We start from the raw sequence: 26,535 nt of genomic DNA, 5'->3' as shown, positions 1-26,535 counted from the left end.
GGCACGAGGCAAGATGTGACCTATGAAATTAGAGGTCTCTTTTAGAAGAATAATTAACTCATAAAAAATGTCACAATTCATTTAAAGTGATATTAAAGTTTTTTTAGTTTTTTTAAACAACAAACATGTAAACACTTACCTGCTCTGTGCAGTGGCATTGCACAGGGCAGCCCAGATCACCTCTTCTTTGGGCCCTCCTGCTGAGTGACCCCACAGCAAGCAGCTTGCTATGGGGGCACCGAGACATGGAGCTGCGGCTTGGCCTTGCCCACTCTCTCCTCATTGGCTCACTGATTTTAAATTACGGCAGAGGAAGCCAATGGCGCCCACTGCTGTGTCTCAGCCAATCAGGAGGGAGAGTCCCGGACTGCTGAGGCTCTCATGCAACATCACTGGATCGAGATTTGGCTCAGGTTAGGGGACTGAGGGGGATGCTGCACTCTGAAGGGTTTATCTTAATGCATAGAATACATCAAGATAAAAAAAAAAAAACCTTCTGCCTTTAGAACCAATTTAGTTTGCAATTTTGTGATTAACAATTGCACTTACTGCTTCAGAGTTATCAATAAAGGGATCAGTCTCATCATAGCCATAGCCAATGTCTAAAAGATCCTGCATGCGGTCCTTGCGATGGCGGTGACTTTTTCGTCCCTGTAATAAAAATTACTAAGGATAAAAAGTATAGATATACAATAGTAAATATACAAATATAAACAAGGGATGGCTTTTAAGAACATTTTCAAAAACATAATACTGTATACATTATGGTAAACGTGTGTTACACTTACACTACTTGAGTGGGGGGGGGGGGGGGGTCGCTCTTTATACCTTACATGACCAAGTTCACAAATACAGCCTCACATCATATAAAATCTGAAAGCGGAAAGCTTAAAACAGGGATGCCCAACCAGTGGCCCGGGGGCCACATGTGGCCCGCGGAGCCCTCTGATGTGGCCCACAACCTCCTGCTCTGGGTTGGAATAGAATACGGCTATTAAAGGTAAGTTTATTACTAAAATCACAGTGTATATATGGGCATATCTGTTCTGCAGTGGTTACTGGGCTGCTTTCAAACTGATCAGTTACCTGCACTGAGCCATAGGCCCCTTTCACATGGCCAGTCCGACCCAATTGGACCCTCCATTCACCTCTAAGGAGTAGCAGATGTAAATGGACTTGTGTCTGTTTACAAACGCCTACCTCCAATCCAATCCGCAAAAAAAAAGTAGTGTGGGCTGCCATCCACCCGCTCTGCTCATTGTGGCCCGTGACCAGTTACCAAGTCGCTTAAGTGGCCCTCGATCTTCAAAAGGTTGGGCACCCCTGGCTTAAAAAATATATATTTTTTTTTTTTTACATTCTTGATTTTATGTGCCCAATATTTTACAACTTTTTATCAAATCAATAATTCATTAAAACATAAAAATAAAATTTCAGGTTTAAATAAAGACTTCTACCTGGTACAGTAGCGGATGTAAAGTCATCTGTGCCCAGTCTTGCCATTAAGTGGTAATCCAGCTCTGAGCACTCCTATTGTCTTTTTTAGTAAGATAAAAAAACACAACACAGATAAGTTTGTGTCGCCACATCCCCCACCGCTGTGACTGACATCTGATTTCTTTATCTCATGCACAGCATTAGAGCAGAGGGCGTTACAATTCCAGCTTCACATCCCTCCTCTAATCGTCTCCAGCTCTCCCAGGATTGGCTGCTTCACACCTCAGTATGATTGGGCATGCTGAAGTCATGTGGTGCCTTTCCCGAGTTTTGACTGGATGTTACTCATCATGGGGTGTGACCCTGGAGATTAGCAGAAGATCAGTGGGACTGAGGACGATATTCATGGTGTAGTCAGCTCCCAGAGCCAGCAGAAAGTAGGAGTGTAGAGGTGGGCAGGGAGTCTTGTGACATCCCGACTGACATCCCATGAGCTCCGGCAAAGAGACCCACCGATTCCAGAGTTTTGCGGGCCTCCTACTGCTGAAGGGGGTGACATTTGCAAGGTAGGGATACATGCAGGGGGCTTGCATGTATATTAATACTGTGCCATTAGTTTATACTGGGTGAGTTGTGGGTGTACATCCACTTTAAATCCAACAGTTTTAATCTGTGTATTTTTTGCTTTCTGCCTGATTTTTCCTCCCTCTCAACATACCAATTACATTTTTAATGTAGATGTTAAAACACACACACACACACACACACACAACTTTAAAAGCAAAACTTTACCCATAACGACTTGATAAGAAATATAGTCGTTTAGCAAGGAACATACATGCCATACCAATAATTATTGTTTTTTTTTGTGTCATATTTATAAAGAATTTAATAGAATTTTTTTTGCATATTTGCTCTACATTTAATTAACATACAACCTAATTATGAGCACATTTACCAAATGTTTGGCAGGTTAAAAATCACTAAGGCCTCGTACACACGACGGAACATGTCCGCCGAAACTGGTCCGCTGACCCGTTTCAGTAGACATGTTCGGCCGCGTGCACAGCCGACCGGACCGGATTCCCGGCCGAGCGGACTTTTTCCAGCGGACAAATGTTTCTTAGCATGCTAAGAAACATGTCCGCTGGAAGCCTGTCTGTCGGACGTGTTCGGTCGTCTGTAGAGACTCACCGGACACGTCCGATCAGCCGCCATCCCCCGCATACGTCGAAGTGATTCGACGCATGCGTGGAAGCATTGACCTTCCAGGGTCGCGCACGTTGCCGCGGCGACGGTGCGGCCACGTCGCTACACGTCACCGCGTTTGTTTTCCGCGGGGATTTTGGTCTGATGGTGTGTACAGCCACCAGACCAAACTCCGCCAGCGGACATGTCCGATGAAAACGGTCCGCAGACCGTCTCCATTGGACAGATCCGCTGGTGTGTACGGGGCCTCAGAATGATAAAAAGCTGCTCCTCACAAGGGAGCAACAAGGATTGAGGCCCCTATATGCAACTTCTAATTATAACATTTTTTATTGTTGTTTGCATATATAAAGTACAAAAAGTAGTACACCAACTTGCATAGACTTAACATAATACATACACAAGCATACATTTTTCCCCTCCCCCTACCTCTGTATCATTATGATTAAGTGAAAAAGCCTCTTAAATTCCAAATTGTCTTCCCTTATGTCCCCCCCACCACCCCTCCAACCCTCGCCCACCCATCCACCCTCCCATCACACCTTGGACCGTTTTTTTAGGTTAATTTGCTTCATTAAATTAATCCTCCCCATAAAGGGATGTCCAATAGCGGGTTAAAGTATATATTAAATTTGAAAGACGTCATCTTCTTATATAGATTAATTATTGTTTACACGAGTATATTACATTATAATACTGGCAATGAAGAATTTTACTTGTCTATGCACTTGTAGGCCTTTATTTTGCCTATACTCTATACCATTACGGACTTTACTTTTTGGCCCCTTGCACACAGTTTCTGCATAAACATCAGTAAATTATGATGCTTGGCTGCAGTTAGAGAAGCATTAATAAAAAAAAGGCATTTTAAAAATATAAAAATGAAAAGGAAAATATATGTAAATAGACGGTATACTAATGTTACCATATGTTGTACTATGAGAGCATGAGTCCCAGGGAAGAAGAAAAAGAAAAAAAAAAGAAAAGGAAGAAAGAGGAGAAAGAGTAAGAGGAGGAGAAAGAGGAAGGAGGAGGAGAAAGAGGAAGGAGGAGGAGAAAGAGGAAGGAGGAAGGAGGGAGGAGAAAGAGAAAGGAGAAAGGGGAAGGAGGAAGGAGAAAGAGAAAGGAGAAAGGGGAAGGAGGAAGGAGAAAGAGAAAGGAGAAAGGGGAAGGAGGAAGGAGAAAGAGAGAAAAAGAGAGAAAAGGGGAAAGGGGGAAGGAGGGAGGGAGGCGAAAGAGGAAAAGACCCAAACTTTAACATCCAAGTACAAAAGACTACACATCATTTGGCAATGCACGATAAACCCAATAAGAATTGAAAGCGTGCATAAATTAACCACTTAAGGCCCGCCGCACGACGATACATGTCGACAGAATGGCACGGCTGGGCACAAGGGCGTACACGTACGTCCCCTTTAAGAACCCAGCCGTGGGTCCTAAGCTCCATGACCACGCCCGCGGGACCCGATCGCCACCAGTGTCCCGCAATCAGGTCACAGGAGCTAAAGAACGGGGAGAGGTGAGTGTAAACAAACCTTTCCGGTATCTGCAACTCAGGCACGCCCTTCAGACCCAGGGGCGGGTGTCAGTTCTCCAATTATCTAGTCACAGGCTAATAACAGACGTATTTTCTGGCACGGATAGAAAGGGTATGATATCCCATGTATACTCCTCCCTATTGTCGTCCGTGCAGAACTCAGCAACGTTGCCCTGCAGGAGAGGATGGGCAGAGGATCTGGGGGACATTGATGGTGAGACCTGGGAAACTTGTCTACAAGCTGGTCCTCTCACCTCTGTCTCGCAGTCACACAGGTTGTCTCACCTGTTCCTGTTACACAGGGTTTACCGTACACCTATTCAACTGTTTCGGTGGGGAAGGCGGGACTCTTCCTTGTGTCCCAAGCTATGTGGGGAGGAGGGGTCGCTTATTCACCTGATGTGGCGCTGTCCCAAGTTACATCGGTTCTGGAGGAGTGTCACTGAGGTTATTTCCTCAGTTTTCCAAGTTAGGGTCCCATTGGACCCCATAGTATGCATACTAGGTGCCGTGGATGAAGAGGTATATCCTCCACCTGTTAATATTGCAGTGATCAGGCTCTTATACCTAGCAAGGAACCGATAGCTAGATTCTGGTTGTCACCGCACGTCCCGACTAAAAAACAATGGATTGATCAAGTAAACCTTATTATTGTGAGAGAACATTATACATATCAGCATAGAAATGCCCCCAAGAAATTTAACTCCATTTGGCAGCCCTGGCTGGAAACGCCTGGATTAGCACCTCCGAAATTGGTTATGACTCGGCTGCTGCAGATGTAGTCGACATTGTCCTCTCGGGTACAAAACATAAAATCACAAAACATGTATGACTAAATCAAAGAATGAATAAAATCTAGACCATGATTGAAGTATATATCTTTGGGGATTTTATACTGTGGACAGGAGAATTTACGTTAAGGTTGGGCGAGGATTTTGAATGTCTGGGCAGACTGTGGAATGTAGACTTTCAGTTTTGGCCCGTTGGCCTAGTGTGTGTTTGTGTTGGGGGGAGAGGCGGTTTCTCACCTGCCCGGCACGGTTCAAACTCCATCAACAACGGAATTTGGTTTCTGTAACCTCCTGGTGCCTCTGTTCTGGCATATGTAAGGTACAATTCTTTTTGTAATGTTATTTTGTGACTTTCATGTATGCCGACATATATTTCTGTACCGTACTTATATTTTTGGCACAATGAACCATTTTACTGATTTAAAAAAAAAAAAAAAAAAACCTTTCCCCATTATTCTCTGTGGCTTGTCACTGATAGTCTGTTCCCCCATCATAGGGGACGACGATTAGTGACGTCAAACGTCCAGCCACCCCCCCTACAGTAATAAACACACATTAGGACACACTTAACCCCTTCAGCGCCCCCTACAGGTTAACCCCTTCACTGTCATTTTCACAGTAATCAGTGCATTTTTATAGCACTTTTCACTGTGAAAATTACAATGGTCCCACAAATGTGTCCGATGTGTCTGCCATAATGTCGCAGCCAAGAAAAAATTCACTGATCGCCGCCATTACTAGTAAAAAAAATGATTAATAAAAATGCCATAAAAACTATCCCCTATTTTGTAAACGCTATAACTGTTGCGCAAACCAATCAATAAACGCTTATGGCCTAAACTTTTTGGGGATATTTATTATAGCAAAAAGTAAAAAATATTGAATATTTTTTTTAATTGTCGCCCGATTTTTGTTTATAGCGCAAAAAATAAAAACTGTAGAGGTGATCAACTACCACCAAAAGAAAGCTCTATTTTTGGTAAACAAGGACGTCAATTTTGTTTGGGAGCCACGTCGCACGACCACGCAATAGTCAGTTAAAGCGACGGAGTGCGGAATTGCAAAAAGGGGCCTGATCCTTTACCTGCATAATGGTCCGGGGCTTAAGAAGACCACTGACCACACTACTCACATGAGGACATGACGTGTGTGAGCTGGGAGGTGCCAGACTGCTCTATGGCTGCAGGAGATACCCGCCGCTCCGAGGCTCCAATACGGCCATCTGGGGCCCCGCAGACATCGGAGTGAGAGGCCGGGTACTGCGAGGAGCGAGCGGGCGATCCATCTCTGCCCTGGACCTGACGGGCTCAAGTGACTCGGCGTCCTCCACATGAAGCGCCGCGCTGGGCGGGAGATTTGAGAGGCTGTATCACCTGAGTGAATCCTCTGCGGCTGGGCGATCTCTGGCAGCGTGAGCGGAAGATGTGAGGAGGACAGGCTGCATGAGCACAGCGCGGTCCCTAGTGAGAACTTCCGGACGCTCATCAGAGCATAGGGGTCCTGTAGCAGCAGCTGGAGGAAACTCATGGGTCTGGTGAGGTGCTCACTAGAGCCGAGCTTGGTCGGGTCTGCCCCCACGGCCCCCCCCCCCTGTCTGCTTACTATCCCTGGAGTTTTGTATACTCTAAATGAAAAAGGCAAACCTTTAATATATTGATGAAAAAAACGTATTTTTTGCTAAACTTTTTTTTCTGGTAGGTCTCATAAAAAGTATGCAAGGTACAAACAGTAACTGAAAGATGCCTATCGAATCATGTGATATCATTATGATCTGTGCATTGTTGGGACTGTTGGCTATTGGCTGACCCTATCAGGGAAGATATATTTAGAAAAAAAAAAAAAGGGGCATTTATTTCCTTTCCTTTCTTTTTTTCCCCCTCATTAATACTTACATATAATCAGTGAATGGGGGCGTGTGGAGTTATATGGGAAATAAATAGGGTCTGAGTAACAAGGACCAGTACAGCGGACTATTGGATTCTGTAATCTTAGCGCCCATTGAAAGCTATAGGGAGAGCCAGGATCTTAGCCGGCATGGAATAGAACGGATCAGGATTTTCTCAGCATTATACTCATACTATGTCATTTCTTTTACATGCATGCGATTTATGATTTACCGCTACTTCATTCTTATGATGAATTTTGGTGTAATAAGTCACTCGGCTTAGCGATTGTGGTGCATTTGGATTTCTGCAACTGAGATCATGGTGATTGCGAGCGCATACACGCACCTATGATCCAATTCTGATTATAAGCAGTCATACTAATAACCCTGGTACTGCGAGTATAATCGCTTACTCTGCGGTAAGTCTGCCCCCATTAAAGACTGTGGATCCCGGGGTCCAATTTCTTGATTAGTTGAATGCTGGTTGGGAGGGCGAGGCCTTGCGTCATATATATACACAAAACTGGTATAAAAGTGCTTAAGATCTTAGAACATCAGAACACTTCCAAACTGGGTAAGAGAATAAGACCTACTAATAAAATGAATAGGTCCACGAGAGGCGTAGCCCCAAAGGGACCTAAAAGCAAACCTGGGACTAGTTCAATAACGCACTATATGACCCAAGAGGGCAACACCAAAAGTCCTGGGACGGCAAAGAAAAGTGAAAAAAAGAAAACCGAGACTATAGCTGGGGAAGGAAGTGCGGACCACTCTAAAGGGGAAATGACCTCAGAAAGTGAACAGGAGCAAAGTAGACTAGACGAGATTGATCAGGAGACTCTGCCGCCATCAAAAGCTGAGATGAATGTGATGCTGCTAAGGATGGAAAATGTTATCAAAACAGAAATTGACAGGATAAGAACGGACCTGGGAGGTCTCTTAGAAAGAGTGGAGGAGACGGAAAAAAGAATCGATGAACAAGATTGCGAACTCAACAAATTAAAAACACAAGTCCAATTTCTGTCAGACAACCAAAAAATCCGAGCGTATCAGATAGAAGATCAGGAAAATCGCAACAGGCGGCAGAACCTCAGAATCCGTGAGTTAATTGAAGAGAAAGGAGAAGACTTAAGGAACATTATGAACATCATATTTAATTCCCTGTTAGAAAAACCGGCAGAAGCAAAGCCCCTAAAAATTTAACGGGTCCATCGGGTAGGGAACCCCAAACAGTCTGAAAGAAAGGGTCCTAGAGATGTCATAGTCCGGTTTCGGAACTACGAGGATAAAGCCAAGATCTGGGGTAGGCTGAGGGGGAAACCCCCCATTAGATACAAAGAGGCGGAGATCCAGATTTTCGCGGACTTATCAAAAGAAACATTAACAAGAAGAAGACATTTGAAACCCCTATTAGATCTAATGCGCTCACAGAACGTGAATTATCACTGGGGGTTCCCCGCATGCCTTATGGGCCTAAAAGGGGGGATAACTGCACGGTTGAGATTTCCAGAAGAGTTGATGGGGTTTTGTCAAAAATTGGACCCAACAGTTCCGGATTGGGTAGTCTAAAAAAGTGAGGTGACGGGGGGTGTGGGGGGGGGGGGGAAGGAGGCGGAGGATGGATGGGAGGGTAGTCATGGAGCATTCTTGAGCATCACCACTAGGAGGGGAGCCGATGGTAAAGGAGAGGAGGATACCAATAGGGGCTCCCAGGCCAAGAATGGGCCAAGGGGAGGGAGGGGAGGGGGGTGGGAAGTGTGGGGGGAGGTGGGAGGATGGGGGGGGCGGGAGGTGAGGGAGGAGGGGAGGGGACCATCTCGGAGACTCCACAAGAAAGGCAAATTTATTAGAATTTCCCTTAGATGACTGACATTAGATTTCTTTCATACAATGTAAGAGGGTTGAACTCTTGTGGTAAGAGACTCAAAATCCTTAAGGAATTGGAGCACTATAAGGCGGACGTTGTCTTCGTACAGGAGACCCATTTAATGTCAGAATCCAACATTAAGATATTCTCCCCCAATTACCCTACATGGTTCTATGGAGACACAATATCAAAGAGGTCACGGGGGGGTTGCTATAGGATTTGCTAGGGATGTACGGTTTACACTGGGTGATAGACTGACTGACCCCGAAGGAAGATTCTTATTTTTGAAAGTTAAAATAGGAGGATTGGATCTCACCCTGGCAAACATCTATGCCCCCAATGTGAATTCAGTCAAATACGTAAGTAAAATCATAAGGAAATTAAAAGATTTTGAGGAAGGGCATGTGGTACTAATGGGGGATCTTAATTGCTGTATGGATCCCATACTCGATAGTACGTCCCGGGCACAGGGGTCTAGAGGTGAACACCAAAAAGAACTGAAACAACGATTGTCACATAATCAACTGATAGACGTATGGCGAACTCTACATCCCAAAACTCGTGACTACACCTTCTATTCCCCTGTGCACGGGACGTACTCGAGGATAGACTATATCCTCATAGATCATAGATTACTTGATAGGGTGATCGATGCAGGAATTGAGATCATGACAATCTCTGATCATGCCCCCATAACTATAAAAATTAGTACATCAATACAGAAATCAAATCAACCGGTGTGGAGACTGGATGAAAGTTTACTGGAAGACGAAGAGGTTGCAGGGAGAGTCCAAAAGGAACTGGAGTTCTATTTTAGGGAGAACGATACGGAGGGGATCTCGGGGGCATCATTATGGGACGCCCACAAAGCGTATGTAAGAGGGATCCTTATTGCTGAGGGAGCAAGGAGAAAAAAAGAAAGTTCCAGGAAATGTAAATCATTAACAGAAGAAATCTATAAGTTAGAACAAGATCATAAAACACAGGGCCAAAAGAGAGAAACTCTCCATGCTTTGACCCTAAAAAGGGACGAATATAGAGCACTCTCTGAACAAGAAACAAGGAGACTACTAAATAGAAGGGATAGAGAAAGATAAATTTTGAACAAGCCTAGTAAGCACTTAGCTCAAATGGTACAAAGAAAGAAAACCAGAAACTTTATTGAAAAGATCCAAAAAAATAATGGGGAATTAGCTAACTCAACGAGGGATATAGCCGAAGTTTTTAGAACTTACTACGAAGGCCTATACGCTGTACAACAAAAGAAGTGGAACCCCGGTGAGAAAGAGGCAAAAATAAGAGCTGTGCTGCAGAAAGCAAACTTACCTAAGATAGAGGCCCAAGTAACCGCAAAAATGGAGGAGCCTATAACTGAGGAGGAGGTTAGCCTAGCCCTAAAAAACTCAGCTAAGGGGAAAAGCCCAGGTCCACTCTGCTCAGGCTTCCGGCCCATCTCACTACTAAATGCAGATACAAAATTGTATGCCAAGATTTTGGCCGAACGCATGAAGGGGCTAATGACAACTATAGTACATCCTGACCAGGTGGGCTTTATACCGGGCAGAGAGGGTAAGGATAATGGGGTCAGGGCTCTCCTCCTCCTTCGGCAAATTAAAGACAGTGGGTCCCCCGGTCTACTCCTGTCAGTGGACGCTGAAAAAGCGTTCGACAGGGTAGACTGGGGGCTCATGATTCAAACGTTAGAAAATATAGGCATAGGCCCGAGGATGGTGAGGTGGATTAAAGCTCTGTACCACCACCCATGTGCCAGGATTAAAATCAATGGGTCTTTATCCCCTCTCCTCTTCGTTCTTTCGCTGGAACCCCTTCTGGCAATGATACGTAACAATTCCGAGATTTTGGGAGCCAAAGTTGGAGAAGAAGAGCACAAATTGGCCGCCTTCGCGGATGATATCCTATTCTTTATAAGTAGCCCAAGAAATACACTTCCGATTCTAATGGCAAATATTATACAGTATGGTGAGGTCTCAAATTTTAAAATGAACGTATCCAAGACGGAGATTCTGAATGTCAATATCTCCAAGGAAGAAAAACGATACCTTCAAATGACATTCAATTTCTCCTGGAAAAAATAAATAAATTATCCCGGCATTAAACTAATAAACTCTCTACAGAAAATGTATAGAGTCAACTATATCCCCTTGTTAAACGAAATTAAACGAGAAATTAAAACTATTTACTTTCCGGCCAATTTCTTGGTTCGGTAGGATAAATGTCGTAAAAATGGTCCTAATCCCAAAAATAATTTACAAATTTCAAATGGTCCCAGTAGCATTGCCACAGACATATATTAAAATACTAAACTCCCTTCTGATGAATTACATCTGGAAACATAAAAAACAGAGGATTTCTGCTCAAGTAGTAAAACAGAACAAGAAAATGGGTGGACTGGCGGTCCCAGATATCAGTAAATATTATGTTGCAACGGTCCTCGCACGGGTAATAGAGTGGGCCAAAGAAAATCCAGACAAAAGATGGGTTAATATTGAATGCGCACTTGCAAGGGCACAATTGGGGCGAATAATTTGGAATCCACCACAACATAGAACTTTAGACACTTCGGCACACAAAATAACACTTAAAGCGGAGTTCCAGCCACAAATTTAAAAATAAAAACTTTTTAAATATGAAAACCCCTGTAATACACAAGCTTAATGTATTCTACTACAGTTAGTCTGTAAACTAAGCTCCGTTTTGTTAGGTTGTTACAGCATTTAGACACTTTATAAAACAGAAATTGACTGGGGCCATCTTAAGTGTGGGCATCATGAAGCCAGACTGTATGACTTCCTGGATTTCAGCCTCGCACATGCTCAGTGCTGTACAAGCAGTGTAATGGTTTCAGATCAGGTTTCAATAGCAACGGGAGTGTCAGAGAAAGTTACCGCCTCTTATCTATGCAAACCTCCCCTCCCCTCCTCCTTCCAGGAACCAGTAAATATAATAAATAATTTGTTCCTGTGCAGATATATCTACATAACAAGATGATATATATCTCTTGTTATATATGTGGCGTGTATACATATGCCAGACATGTGCACTGTCAATAAATTCATTTTGTCAGTGCGGTGACGTCAGTGCGGTGACAACATTATGTGCAGAGTGGGGGAGGTACAGATGATCAGGCATACAGAGCGGATCTCCGATTGGTCTGTATCTGAGAACACGGATCGTAGTACAGCCCCGCCTCCCTGCACTAGAATTGTAACAGGCAGTGCAGAGCGCGCTGTTTCTATGTACAGGGAGGCGGGGCTGTACTACATTCGGTGCTCTCACATACAGATCTATCAGACAGAGTGAGATCCGCTCTGTCTGTCTGATGATCTGTATCTCCATGCACTGGAGACAGACGGCAGGCGGGCGGGTGGTGGAGGGAGGAGGACGGGGGCGGTGCTAGGATGGGTGGAGGAGCTAGGACGGGGGAGGAGTTGGAGAGGGAGAAGAGGAAGGACACCACCTCTATGGGCGGCACTGCCCTCCGTCCCTCCCGCCCCCCGAGATGTTCATCCACGGCTGCGATGTTCAGCCCAGCCTCCTGGGATTGATGAAACACATATCCCAGGAGGCATAGCAGCACTGGATGCGGCGGGCATTCCGCCGCGGCGGGGGAATAAGAGACTCACGGATAAAAACGTGAGTTTTTAAAAGACAAAAAAAAAACATCCCAAATGTATTTAAGGGGGCAGTGTAAAAACGAATGCAAAGAAGTTGTAAAATAGGGTGGAACTCCGCTTTAATGCACTACGGATCTGGGATAGATTACACAAACAAATGAAATCAAAATTTAATTCCCCACTAATGGATCTCAAAGACAATGAATATTTTGCACCCGGGACTGAAGGGGTGGGAGGGAAGTGGATTAAAAATAGAATTCAAGTTAGGAATATAATACAAAAGGGTGAGATATTGACACATCACGAGATTAAAGTAAAGATAGAATCCATGAGGCTGGATGAATGGCGATATATGCAGTTGGCGCTTTTTATTAAGCGCCTACCGCTACCTCTTCGATCATGTGAGGAATATACACAGATTGAAAAACTCTGCACTACTGATAGCTCTAAAGGCAACATCTCTAAAATTTACAGATACCTGTTTAGGAGGGAAGAATTAGAGATACCAAAATACATTCTAAAATGGGAAAGAGAATTGGAAACACCCAGAGGAAAAACACCAGTAACAAGAATAATAAATATGACCCATGCCTCTGCAATAGACGTAAGGACTGCCGAGATGAATTTTAAATGCTTAACGGGGTGGTACGCTACCCCAGACAAAATCAGCAAATATAGAGAAGGGCAGTCAGCAGATTGTTGGAGAGGGTGTGCAGTAAGGGGGACAATGGCTCACCTATGGTGGGACTGCCCGGTAATTAAAAACTATTGGAAAAAAATTCTGCCACTGATTAAGGTAATAACCAAGAAAGAGATAATAGAAGACCCATGGGTAGTTCTGTTCCAGGGGGGGGGGGGGGAGAGACAGTATAAAAGCATATAAAAGATCTCCGACTCCCCATCTACTCAACGCAGCCAAACGTCTGATACCAAAAAAGTGGAGGGAAGCAGAAAGCCCACAAGTGTGGGAGTGGATGGAGTCTGTGGAGGATACATACAGGAGGGAGGAATGGAAGGATGGGGCGGACGAGGAAAACGTTGACCACAGGGGCAAATGGGCAAATTGGATCGAGTTAAAAAAAAAACAGGGGATATATGGAAAATCTGAGGGAGGTTTAGAAAGTTCAAGTAGCATCTGGGATAAATTAGTAAAGTGGAGTCACGAGATGGTGGGGGGGTAGGAGGTGGGGAGGGGGGGGGAATGCTGGGCTCAATTTTTTTGTATTCCCTTATTCTCTTGTTTGGTTGTAAAATTTAACTTACTCTCTATAAAAACAGATTATACATACTTTTTTAAAAAAAAAAAAAATAGCATGAAAAGCATATAAAAAGGAACCAAATACCCGCAGATGCTAAAACTTCTTCGGAGACGATGGGGGACCATCTTCCATGAGAAAGTCACCAGAAAAGTTATGACTGAGCGGAAGAAAAAAAAAAAAAAAGAAGACCGAAAGGAATTCCGACGGAGAGTCCAAAAGACATAATAGTCAGATTTGATACCCGAGAGGAAAACAAATCTCATCTGGAGAAACTTGAGGGGTAAGCCACCAATTGAATATGAGGAAAAGACAATACAAATCTTTTTAGGATCTCTCACAAGAAACCCTAAGAAGGACATTAAATTAAACTGAAAAAAATTCCATCTGACTTTTTCCATCGGAAATTCGGATCGTGTGTACAAAGCATTAGGTTCATAGAAGAAACTATTGATTTTTGTAAAAATTGGAAATCCCAGTACTGGATAGCACAAGGGAGACAACTTTAAGACAAGAAAGAACAATACAGGCAGAAGAACAGTTCATGTTTAACTCAAGCTGTAGGTAGAAGAAATATTCTGTTTATTCATTGATTTATGTGTTAAACTACAACCATAATACCTCTAAGATTTTGTATTTCTTTTGTCTCATGATATATTGTATCGTACCATATATTTTTGCACCCAATAAAACGTTTGTAAACAAAAAAAAGAAATACAAGAGCAACATCAACAAAATGAAAACATTGAAGTCTGGACTGGTGGGGAGGGTAGATGGGAGTGAAAAAAAAAATTAGGATTAATAGAGAGGGGAGGGAGACTTGGACACACGGTGCAACCTGTGACCATCTCAGCTTGTAGGAGAGACTGAGTTACAGTGCCTGATAGAACTTCACCTCAGTCCTAAAGAGCAGGGGCGGGGGGAGGCAATCCCTAAAGAATAAGATAAGATATCTGCTCAAAGACCATGAGGTCAAAATACCAACAAACAGGGAGGGAGGGGTGTGGGGAGGCAGAGGGGATTGGGTGGACGGGAAAGGGTGGGATATGGTTTGTGACTCCCTCAGTGGCCTGCCTCCCTCTCGGCCTTGATAGGCGGGAAAGGCTCCCTGCATCTCCTAAGGCACGCCCTGCCCATGTGGCGGGAGGATACCAGGTGGGAGATGGGAAGGAGGAGTCGGAGAGAAATAGAGAAACAGGAATAACACAACATTTCTGACATATGGTGATGGGGTGGGTATTACCGCGCTTACCACAAGAGTGGGGGGGTAAGGGAAAAGGAAGGGGTACAGCTGCTGCACTAAATAGTGTATCAAACCAGGAACAAATGAAGAATAAAGGGGTAGTGCTGCGCTGTGAATAGGGAGTGGGATAACGTGCAGAGGAAGTGTAGCCAATCCTTATATATGGAAAAAAAATGGAAAAAATTAAAAATATAGTCTGGCTACTAATCATGAGTAGCAATAATAAAAAATGATACTGGTATACCATACAAATAAATATCATCAAAATAAACGTGCTACAATGCAGCCAAAGCTAGCTGAAGAAATGTGAAATACAAAGTGACAGTGCTGGTGTCATATAGTGAAATAAATAATAACAAACGTACTGATACACAATAAAGTGTACAGCGTGCGAAGCACACCAGTGACTGTAATAAACTAGGTTAAATGTCCATGCAGCAGATAAGTATAAACATAGCAGCAGGCAAAATCCAAAATAAAAGTGCTGGTGTAGATGCCAAAGTGACGTGACAAAAGGGGTTGATTTCCGGTGTTTTCTTCAGAGTAAGTGAGGATGTCCCCTTACCTTACTGCTGTAAGGTAACAGCATAAAAACCCAGGTACACTTTTCTGGTATTATCCACATAAGGTGTCATCAAAATGAACTGTAATTGGAAAAAAATAGATCCCTCTCGGTAGTAACGTCCAAACCGTGACAGTGACTCGCACCCAGGGAGATGAAAGTGCCAATAGTGTAGTATCGTTTTAAAATTGGGTTTATTCAAACAAAATAATACACTAGGTACTCACATTGTTGTGATAAAAACAGGCATATAAAAACAGGGCGTTCGCCAACGTCTCTTGGTGGACTCTATGTAATACTCTTACGCGTATTCGTCACTTCTCGTAACTTCTTCAGGAGTAATTAGAGGGAAAATAAGGGTACTGTTATATAGGGTGACCTATTAGTGGGACTGGAAGTGGGGCAGTGAGCTACTTCCGAAAAACCGGAAGTAGGGCAGCGGCCATTTTGTTGTGGCCTAATAGGTGAAGTAAACAATTGGGCTTCCATTGAGGGGGTATTAGGGCATTAAACCGCGGGGTGCACTCAGCGCACCCTCTTTATCAAAAGCCAAAGAAGAAAAAACATAAACCATAAAATTATAGTCTGATCCTGTGTCTCTCACTTGTGAGAGTTTCACAGGAAGTTGTATGGCGGCCATTTTGCTGTAGTCTCAGTGACAAGTCTTAGTAGCGTCTGCTGTGAGGGTGGGATCGCTGGCCCATCCCACAGCTAGGAGCGCTACGAGGGCCACCCATCCTGTCACAGCGTACAGGGACTGAGAACGGAGTGCATAGCTCCCAAAAACGAGCCAAAAAACAGGCCCCGCCGGAAGTGGGGCAGCGGCCATCTTGCTAAGGGAAATGACTTAACCTAGCAATGTGGTCATCTACAATAGGTCAGGGGGCGGAGCTGCAGAAAACTAGCTGCAATGAATGTACTGGGCAGTAGCAGCAGCTCATAGCAACAAGTACCTCCCATCCTACAGAGCAAGGATTATATACAAATTATAAAGGAATGATAAATATGATAAATATGTACCCACAGTTAAAATATAAAATTTATATATAAAATACATATGAGGGAGGGGGCGCTATGTCTAACAAATAAGAAAACATATATAAACATAAATAAACATAGTGATAAATGAATAGTAGTCCATAAATGAAAACTTCCAAATAGTGCTGGTGAAAATAAAATAAAAATTATTATAAGTGATCCAAAAATATTAGTGTATATTAGTGTATGAAAAATTGTTGAAACTCTATATGAATAACAAGTGTTCACAAAAGTCCATAGAAAATAATAAATCCTTAAAGTGAGATCTGTGCCTGAAGAAAAATAGTTGAAGCCTCCACCGATAGAATAACATTCACCCGACGTGAATAAATAGATTGGCTCCTTACCAACTTGAGTGGACCCTTTCTTAAAAAGAGGTCAAATCAGCTTTGTTACACAATGGTAACCATGGAATGAGTAGGTGAAGACTGAATAGGCAAGGACATCCCGATCAACAGTAAGACAGATAGCAGATCTCACATCCCATCCAAAATACAAAAGAAAGATCGCAATAGTATATTATCCTTTTTATTTAAAAAGTAATAAAATTAACAGGACAGCCAAATGGCCTCTTACTTGGTAAAGTGCCAAAGTCCCGGCACTGAGGCTACTGCGCGTGTATCGATTGTATCGAATGTGGCAAAGAGCGGGTCCGCGTGTGAATCTGTGGGTGGCGTGCGTTCCAGCTCTCCCAACAGGACCCGGAAGTAGCGTGCGTCAGCGTAACCAGTGTGCGCCTCGACGTACGTTTCGATGTGAAATCGTCATCAGGAAGCGTCACTGGTCACGCATCGAAAGGGTCTAAATAGCCCTGGGACGAATCTAAGTGGTTGGAATGGGACCAATCGTAGCCTCAGTTCCGGTCTCAAGCTCAAACATAAAAACTTTATTAAACAAACAGAGTACGTTGACACTAAGATACTCTGTGATAAATGATAACAATATTAAAAAGGAAAGAGTCATTTTCTTTCTATATCATAAACAGATAAATGTCTATGTTATATTATGGTAAACCCATAATGAATTATGTAATTTAAAAATACCTTTTAAAAACAGTAGTTATAAAAAATGTTTTTTAAAAGTTTTAAAAACATGTATACTGGTACTATGCATGATACAACGACAAATCCATAGAAACTCAATGCCAATAGATCATATTATTCATTACTGAGAAAGCAGTTGAGATCTAATTCGATGTTTAAACCCAATGGCTGCATTGTTTGTAAACAATGCAACCATTTGGTTTCATTCTGGGAAACTTCTTGGGTGAGATTTGTCCCTCTCCAATGTGTGGAAATCCTATCGATACCATAGAAAACAAGCAGGCTGGGATCTCTGCCGTGGCATTCATCGAAATGTCGGGATACACTATGATTGGGAAATCCTTTAATAATGTTTGCCACGTGTTCATTGATCCTGATTTTATATTATTTTCTATGGACTTTTGTGAACACTTGTTATTCATATAGAGTTTCAACAATTTTTCATACACTAATATACACTAATATTTTTGGATCACTTATAATAATTTTTATTTTATTTTCACCAGCACTATTTGGAAGTTTTCATTTATGGACTACTATTCATTTATCACTATGTTTATTTATGTTTATATATGTTTTCTTATTTGTTAGACATAGCGCCCCCTCCCTCACATGTTCCATATTGCTTCAGTCACCTGATTTTGGGGAGCAGCTGTATATATATTTACATTTTTTGATTGTATATTATGATTTGATTTGGTCCTACCCTCAAGTAGGTCCAACCGTGGCGCACAGATTTTCTTACCAATTCTTGAGTTATTTGATAGTTTTTTAAATTATTTAATAGCTTCTATCTTGCTGACATGGATGTGTTTAATTTTATGCAAGGACGTCAAATTAATCTAGAAGAAATCTTCCAAGAAAAATTAAGTCCTAATCTAGACTTGGAAAAAAGCTTTAAACAGCTTCAATACCATCTAGAAAAACAAATACGGTCTTGGTGGGACATTGCATTATTTGAGTTATATATTCAAAAAAATCTCACTCCCAGAAGCCTTAGATGGAACGTCCATCCCAATGATGGAATGGACGACCTATCATTGCTAGACGACTGGTTCCAATTTTTTAACGCCTGTGAGCAAAAGTTGATGCAACTAATGATCAGGAGGCGGAAATCCAAGAATGTGCTATTGGAAGCTAATATAGCGGATCTAAAAGAACTTATGAAGCCGCATATGAGCAGCCAAGATTATTTGGACAAATCCAAAACACTTCAGGTGCATTTGTCCAAGTATGATAGTGAAATTAAACAAAAGAAATTAAAGAAATACCAGAGGGATATCCTAGACTATGAAGAGCAAAAAGTTTATAAGTGGCAAATCAATTCTGAGCAAATTCAACAAAAACCCCCATCTACGGAAAGAGAAAGAGAAGTGCGTAATGTGGTCACTCAAGCCAATAGTAAAATTACTACTAAAAATATTGGTACTCCCAAGAAAAATAAAACACCATCTAAACCCAAGGGTTCACAACAAGGAATTAAAAATCTTCCCCCCTACAGCTGTGAGAGTGAATATCCACCCTCTCAAAATTATTATTCAGCCCCTTATGGAGTACCTATGTATAATAGATTTGCTCCGTTGGACAACAGACCTATGGATGGTAATTATTATTACCAGAATGCAGGTCCTAATTATTATGCCCCTCGACCCCCTAGGGGACACTTTAGGGGTAACTATAGGGGTCGCTCAGTACAACATCAAAATATTTCCCAATCGGGGGGGGAATGGAGGGGATGGAAAGAACCCTACAAGATTCCGACCCCTATACCATATCAACCTCCAAACAAAGTAGAAAGAGAGGCAAAAGAGGGGGAACCGGAAAGAAAAAGACCACGGGACGATTAGCAGAGGGGATCTTCAATCTTGCTGGCATCGACTTCTCCAAAGAGGAATTGGAAGTCCTTTCCAGAGGGATGAAATATGCCCCAGATAAATATATAGACAAATTTGATTTATTTGTAGATATAGAAAAATACATAAGAAAACTTAATATAAAAAAACATTTCTCACAACAAACTCCCTATACTCCGTCGGTGGATAATACAGGTTTTGTACATAGTAATCTAAAAAATAATTCTACATTTAATCCGAAAAAAGGAACCCACCACCATGTGGAAGTTTTTAAAAGAATGGTACAAGAAGAAGTAAAAACCCTAAAGCCACAATTCAAAAAGACCAATAAACTGATTAGGGAAGGTATCAAGCAATTAGAAAAAAATAAGGACATAGTAGTTAGAACTGCGGACAAAGGGGGGGGGGTAGTAGTTTTGACGAAAGCCAACTACTACAATGAAGTCCAACGGCTTCTAAACGATAGAGACACTTATTTACCATTATCTGGTGACCCATTGTTGAAACTCAAAGAGGAATTATCAACCTGGGTTGAAAAAGGAGTCAGTTTATCCATACTTACCACTAAAGAAGCCCTTTACCTTATACCCAAAGCACCACGAACACCAGTACTCTATATTCTGCCAAAGATACATAAAAATAAGACCCATCCTCCAGGCCGACCCATTGTAAGTGGGATCGGTGCACTTTACTCTAGAGTGGGGGAGTATCTCGATCTATTCCTTCAGCCACTAGTAGTTAAAGGCCGATCCTACCTTAAAGATAGCAGAGAGCTCATAAACTCTCTGTCTACTATTACAGTTAACCCAGAAACATGGATGGTGACAGTTGACATTGAGTCACTGTACACTAACATCAAACAATCTGATGCCATCACAGCGGTATCATTGGCCCTAGAAGGAAATTCTATACTCCCAGCCACTCAGGTTCATTACCTAGTTGAAGGTTTACAGTTAGCCATGGGCAATAATTATTTTTGGGCCATGGAGAAATACTACAAACAAATAAAAGGGGTCTCGATGGGGGCTCGTTATGCCCCTAGTGTGGCGAATTTAGTTCTAATGAAATGGGAAGAAGAAACCATATATAAAGATAACAATGTATCACTATTGTATTATAAACGATACATAGACGACATTATATTGTTATGGGAGGGTTCAATTACATCACTTGATATCTTTTTGCTTGATATGAATGACAATTCTTATGGTCTTAGATTCACAGCCGAGTCAAGCCTTACGAATGTCAACTACCTAGATCTTACATTAGTGAAAAAGGGGAATTTTATTAGTACCAAAACGTACTTTAAAACCACCGATCGAAATGGATATGTTCCATTATCCAGCTGTCACCATCCTCAGTGGTTGAGAACCATACCTAAGGGTCAGTTTATGAGGCTTCGGCGCAATTGCGACCAACTTTCAGATTTTGAGATCCAGGCTGAATTGCTTAGTGAAAAGTTCTCGGAAAAGGGGTATGATAAAAACCAATTATCAATTGTCAAACACCAGGTATCGGAGATGGATAGAGAATCTTTACTGATTTCTAAACCTAAGAAAGCCTTTCAGAGTGATCTTCCATTTATATCAGGGTTCCATCGTGATTATAAAAATGTAGAAAAAGTTTTTAAGAAACATTGGCCTATTTTATTAAAAGATAACGATTTGGCCAAAATTTTACCTGCCAACCCTAGATTTATTTACAGGAGAGCTCCAGGTCTTCGTAATATTATATGTCCTAATGTTCCAGACCCTCCCAAAAAACCTCTCACCTTTCTTGATAGTCCCGGTTTTTTCTACTGCACTAGGTGTAGATCATGTAAAATCACTAATAGACATGGTAAGAAAAAATTAAAATTCAAATCCAATGTAAGCCAACAAGAATTCACCATAAAACCTTTGATTACCTGTCACTCGAGATACGTGACCTACGTTCTCGAGTGTCCCTGTTCATTACAATATGTAGGTAGAACTACCAGGGAATTAAAAATCAGGATCAATGAACACGTGGCAAACATTATTAAAGGATTTCCCAATCATAGTGTATCCCGACATTTCGATGAATGCCACGGCAGAGATCCCAGCCTGCTTGTTTTCTATGGTATCGATAGGATTTCCACACATTGGAGAGGGACAAATCTCACCCAAGAAGTTTCCCAGAATGAAACCAAATGGTTGCATTGTTTACAAACAATGCAGCCATTGGGTTTAAACATCGAATTAGATCTCAACTGCTTTCTCAGTAATGAATAATATGATCTATTGGCATTGAGTTTCTATGGATTTGTCGTTGTATCATGCATAGTACCAGTATACATGTTTTTAAAACTTTTAAAAAACATTTTTTATAACTACTGTTTTTAAAAGGTATTTTTAAATTACATAATTCATTATGGGTTTACCATAATATAACATAGACATTTATCTGTTTATGATATAGAAAGAAAATGACTCTTTCCTTTTTAATATTGTTATCATTTATCACAGAGTATCTTAGTGTCAACGTACTCTGTTTGTTTAATAAAGTTTTTATGTTTGAGCTTGAGACCGGAACTGAGGCTACGATTGGTCCCATTCCAACCACTTAGATTCGTCCCAGGGCTATTTAGACCCTTTCGATGCGTGACCAGTGACGCTTCCTGATGACGATTTCACATCGAAACGTACGTCGAGGCGCACACTGGTTACGCTGACGCACGCTACTTCCGGGTCCTGTTGGGAGAGCTGGAACGCACGCCACCCACAGATTCACACGCGGACCCGCTCTTTGCCACATTCGATACAATCGATACACGCGCAGTAGCCTCAGTGCCGGGACTTTGGCACTTTACCAAGTAAGAGGCCATTTGGCTGTCCTGTTAATTTTATTACTTTTTAAATAAAAAGGATAATATACTATTGCGATCTTTCTTTTGTATTTTGGATGGGATGTGAGATCTGCTATCTGTCTTACTGTTGATCGGGATGTCCTTGCCTATTCAGTCTTCACCTACTCATTCCATGGTTACCATTGTGTAACAAAGCTGATTTGACCTCTTTTTAAGAAAGGGTCCACTCAAGTTGGTAAGGAGCCAATCTATTTATTCACGTCGGGTGAATGTTATTCTATCGGTGGAGGCTTCAACTGTTTTTCTTCAGGCACAGATCTCACTTTAAGGATTTATTATTTTCTATGGACTTTTGTGAACACTTGTTATTCATATAGAGTTTCAACAATTTTTCATACACTAATATACACTAATATTTTTGGATCACTTATAATAATTTTTATTTTATTTTCACCAGCACTATTTGGAAGTTTTCATTTATGGACTACTATTCATTTATCACTATGTTTATTTATGTTTATATATGTTTTCTTATTTGTTAGACATAGCGCCCCCTCCCTCACATGTTCCATATTGCTTCAGTCACCTGATTTTGGGGAGCAGCTGTATATATATTTACATTTTTTGATTGTATATTATGATTTGATTTGGTCCTACCCTCAAGTAGGTCCAACCGTGGCGCACAGATTTTCTTACCAATATAAAATACATACATTATTAAAAAATATTTTTAAAACCGATCATGTCAAAAATAAAAAACGTGTACGGCATGATTTATTCTTTCTTTCCGTACATTTATATTTTTGCCACCTGAGGTCAAACCGTATATGACGTGTGCGGACTAGTATACATAGTAGACATATTCTAATAACATTACTAGTTTTACCATAGTATACTAAAATTAGGAAAGAGGGAAGAAAAAAGGGGAGCAGAGTGATCCTATTCAATTGGCTACGGGGATTTTTCTTTAAAAGTCGCTAAGAAAGCAGTTGAGGTCAAAGTCTATATTCAAACCTCGTGGTGCGAAAGTATTAAGGGTGAATATCCAGCGGGATTCTAACGGACTTAGTGTTCTAACTTCATGGCTACCTCGCCAGTGTCTCACATAGGGCTCTATGCCCCAAAACTTCAACTGTGTGGGATCTTTATTATGGTGGGTCGCAAAATGTCTTGATACACTATGTTTGTCAAAGCCCTTGAGGATATTTTGGACATGTTCTTTTATCCGTACTCGTAGTGCTCTTTTGGTCCGACCTATATATTGGAGTCCACAACTACATTCGAGTGCATATACGACTCCCTCTGTATTGCAACAAATAAATTCTTTTATTTCGTATGTATCTCCTGTACTTGTTCCAGTAAACTCCTTTTTTTGGTTGGGTTTATGTGTTCTCAAGCATGCAAAACACCGCTTGCACGGAAAAAAACCTTTACCAGAAAAGAAAGAAAGGAAACTCCTACTGGGTGGGTCGGGCACGCTTTTTACAATTTTATCCCTAATAGTCGGGGCCCTTTTGTACACAAACTTAGGGACCAAGGGGAGGACACCCCCCAATTCTTTATCTGCCAGTAATATGTTCCAGTGACGTTTAATGACTCTCTCTATTTGCTTATGTTGTATGCTATAGTCAAAGATAATGGGTGCTAGGTCTTTCTGCGTTCTTTTCTTAGGTTTTTCACCCATGAGGACTTGTCTATTCATTGTTGCCACTTCTGCGATTTTTTGGTTACTAAAGGAGTTGTCATATTTTTTTTGTATGAAACGTTCTCCCATGTCCTTTGGTGCACCAACAGAGCATTGATCCCCTCACTTCAAGACACAACAGTATGGGTGACATTAGAACCGCTCCAATTTTTTCAATGGAGCGCAAATCTAGTGCAACACCAAGCACTATAGTACAGGACCCAAACCAATAGGTCCCGTCTCAGTTGACACCTCAGATCGGGACATCAACAATATTATCAACCTGTCTAATGTAGCCTTATCTACCGAACAGACCAAAGTACTCCAACTCGGCCTTTCTTTTTGCCCGGATGGGGAAGCTGACAAATTTGAATTGATCAAAGACTTGCATCTATTCGCAAGGAGACTCATGTTCAAAGTGCTCTATGACAAACAATCGTCAGAAACACTATCAACTACGTCCAATTTCAATCTCGACCAGGTATCGTTACAGGAACTTCAGGCCTTGCAAGACCTGATGTCCCTGTGGGACGAGAGTAATCCGGAAGAGGAGGGCTGGACAAACCAGATTCCGGGGTCATTACCTGGAACATCCGTCCAATCACGCTTGAATAAACCTGTGTATGTCACCCCTAAAACCTACAAACCAAAGTCACGATCCTTTCCCGTCCTCCAGGGGAACCCAAATATATGGGCTTTCGTCATACAAGTGACCAAAGCCATTGAGAGTACAGAATGGAAAACGGGCCCAATGCCTAACGTCAATTCAACCCTTAAAAAAGCCATTAATGAATTACGTAATAATGACGACATAGTCATCAAACCCTCAGATAAGGGTGGCAATGTCGTCATTCTCAGTAAAGACGGCTACGAGTCTATGTGCTTGGAGATACTTAAAAATAAGCAATCGTACAAATTAGTGCCGGCTTCAATTGTAAATATGAATATCAGCAAATATAGGGCAATCCTTAATCGCGCTCACAGCACGGGAGTTATTGATGACAACACGGTCCAGTTCCTCAATGTTGAACACAACACCAACTTTTTACTTTTTATGCACTTCCTAAAGTCCATAAAGGTGTTCTCCCGCCCCCAGGACGACCGATTGTCTCGGGGTGCGGGTCCCTTACCGAAAATGCCAGTAGACTCATCGACGAGTACCTATACCCCCACGTACAGGGACTTTTTTCATATGTGAAGGATACTATTGACCTTCTCAGAATTACTGACGACCTTGTAATTGCCTTGGATGCTTGGCTTGTATCCATTGATATAGAGGCCCTTTATAATTCTATTCCACACACTAAAGGTATTCAGGTAGTCCAGAAGTTTCCTTAGTGAACGCGACAAAAATTCCATCAAATATAACAACTTCATTGCTGAGAGGTTAGAGTTTATTTTGTTAAGCAACATTTTTCTCTTCAAGCGCTCCCACTACCTCCAGGTGCAGGGTGTGGCTATGGGGGCGGGCTGCGCCCCCTCCTATGCCAACCTGTACCTGGGGGGGTGGGAGCGTGACCTTTTTGGCGACGAAGAGAACAGCGATTCTATGACCAATGTACTTACATGGCATAGATATATAGACGATGTCTTTATGGTGTGGGCGAGCCCTAGGGAAAGTTTAGACACTTTTCTGTCACAACTGCAGATCAATACGTATAACTTGAAATTTACCCACAACTACAGCCAGGAAAAAATCACCTTCCTCGACGTAGAACTCTTTGTAAACAGCAATGGCAATCTGTGTTCTACGCATTACAGGAAACCTACTGCAGGCAACAGCCTGCTACATGCGTCCAGCTCTCATCCTAAATCGCTAGTCACAAGCATACCATATAGTCAATATCTACGCTTGAAGCGAAACTGCTCAGAACAAAGCGATTTCCTGTATGAAGCTAAACAGCTCTATGCCCGTCTCCGTACAAGGGGATACACCAAGACATGCCTCCGTAGAGCCTTCAACAGGGCCAATAGTCACGACACGGACTCCTCTATACATCAAAGAACAAAAAACAATCTAACACTACGAGAGTGATTACTCGCTACAATAGGCAGCATATGAAAATACGTAAAATTTATGATCACTTTTGGCACCTTTTGACCTCAGACAGCAAAATTAACAAATATGTCAACAGCCATCCTGAAATTACCTTTAAACGATCAAAGTCCATTCGCGACAGCACGGTATCGAGTCACTATTTTAGCCAAGTGATACCGAAACCAACATTGACAGGTACCTTTCCGTGTGGGAAGTGCAATTTCTGTAGGTACATTATTAAAGGTAACAGCATCCTTTTACCAAACGGAAACACTCATACACCTAAGTTTCGGGTAACGTGTCAAACCACAGGCATTATATATCTAATGAAGTGCAATTGCGGGGCATATTACGTAGGCAAGACCAAACGACAATTCCTGTGCCGTATACGCGATCACGTACTAGCTGTAAAAAAGAAACTTTTTGAGACTCCAATCAGTAGACACATGGGCCTCTTTCATGCACATGATGCAAAGATGATGGGTTTTTACGCTCTTGCTCACATAGCATCAAATGAAAGAGGTAGGGAGGTGGATAAACGCTTATTGCCAATTGAATCCCGTTGGATATACTCTTTGAAGGCCACCTCGCAACCAGGCCTTAATGAAGGCTTAAGTTTTAAACCGTTTC

At 42.0% G+C, this 26,535-nt stretch overlaps 1 protein-coding gene across 8 annotated transcripts in view; it reads right to left on the bottom strand.

Annotated features, from left to right (window-relative positions):
• Positions 1-26,535, bottom strand: part of UBN2 (ubinuclein 2) — a 1,075,602-nt gene that overhangs the window by 797,366 nt on the left and 251,701 nt on the right. For 7 of the 8 annotated variants that reach the window (XM_040360987.1, XM_040360994.1, XM_040360990.1 and 4 more), the window contains one exon: positions 550-651. The exons of the other annotated variant lie outside the window; for it this stretch is intronic. In XM_040360987.1, the coding sequence (XP_040216921.1) occupies positions 550-651 (102 nt within the window). The remainder of the gene's footprint in view (positions 1-549; positions 652-26,535) is intronic. 8 annotated transcript variants of the gene reach the window in all.

Source organism: Rana temporaria, chromosome 7 (assembly GCF_905171775.1).
Source record: "Rana temporaria chromosome 7, aRanTem1.1, whole genome shotgun sequence".
NCBI lineage: Eukaryota > Metazoa > Chordata > Amphibia > Anura > Ranidae > Rana > Rana temporaria.
This window is presented reverse-complemented; position numbering and strand designations above follow the sequence as displayed.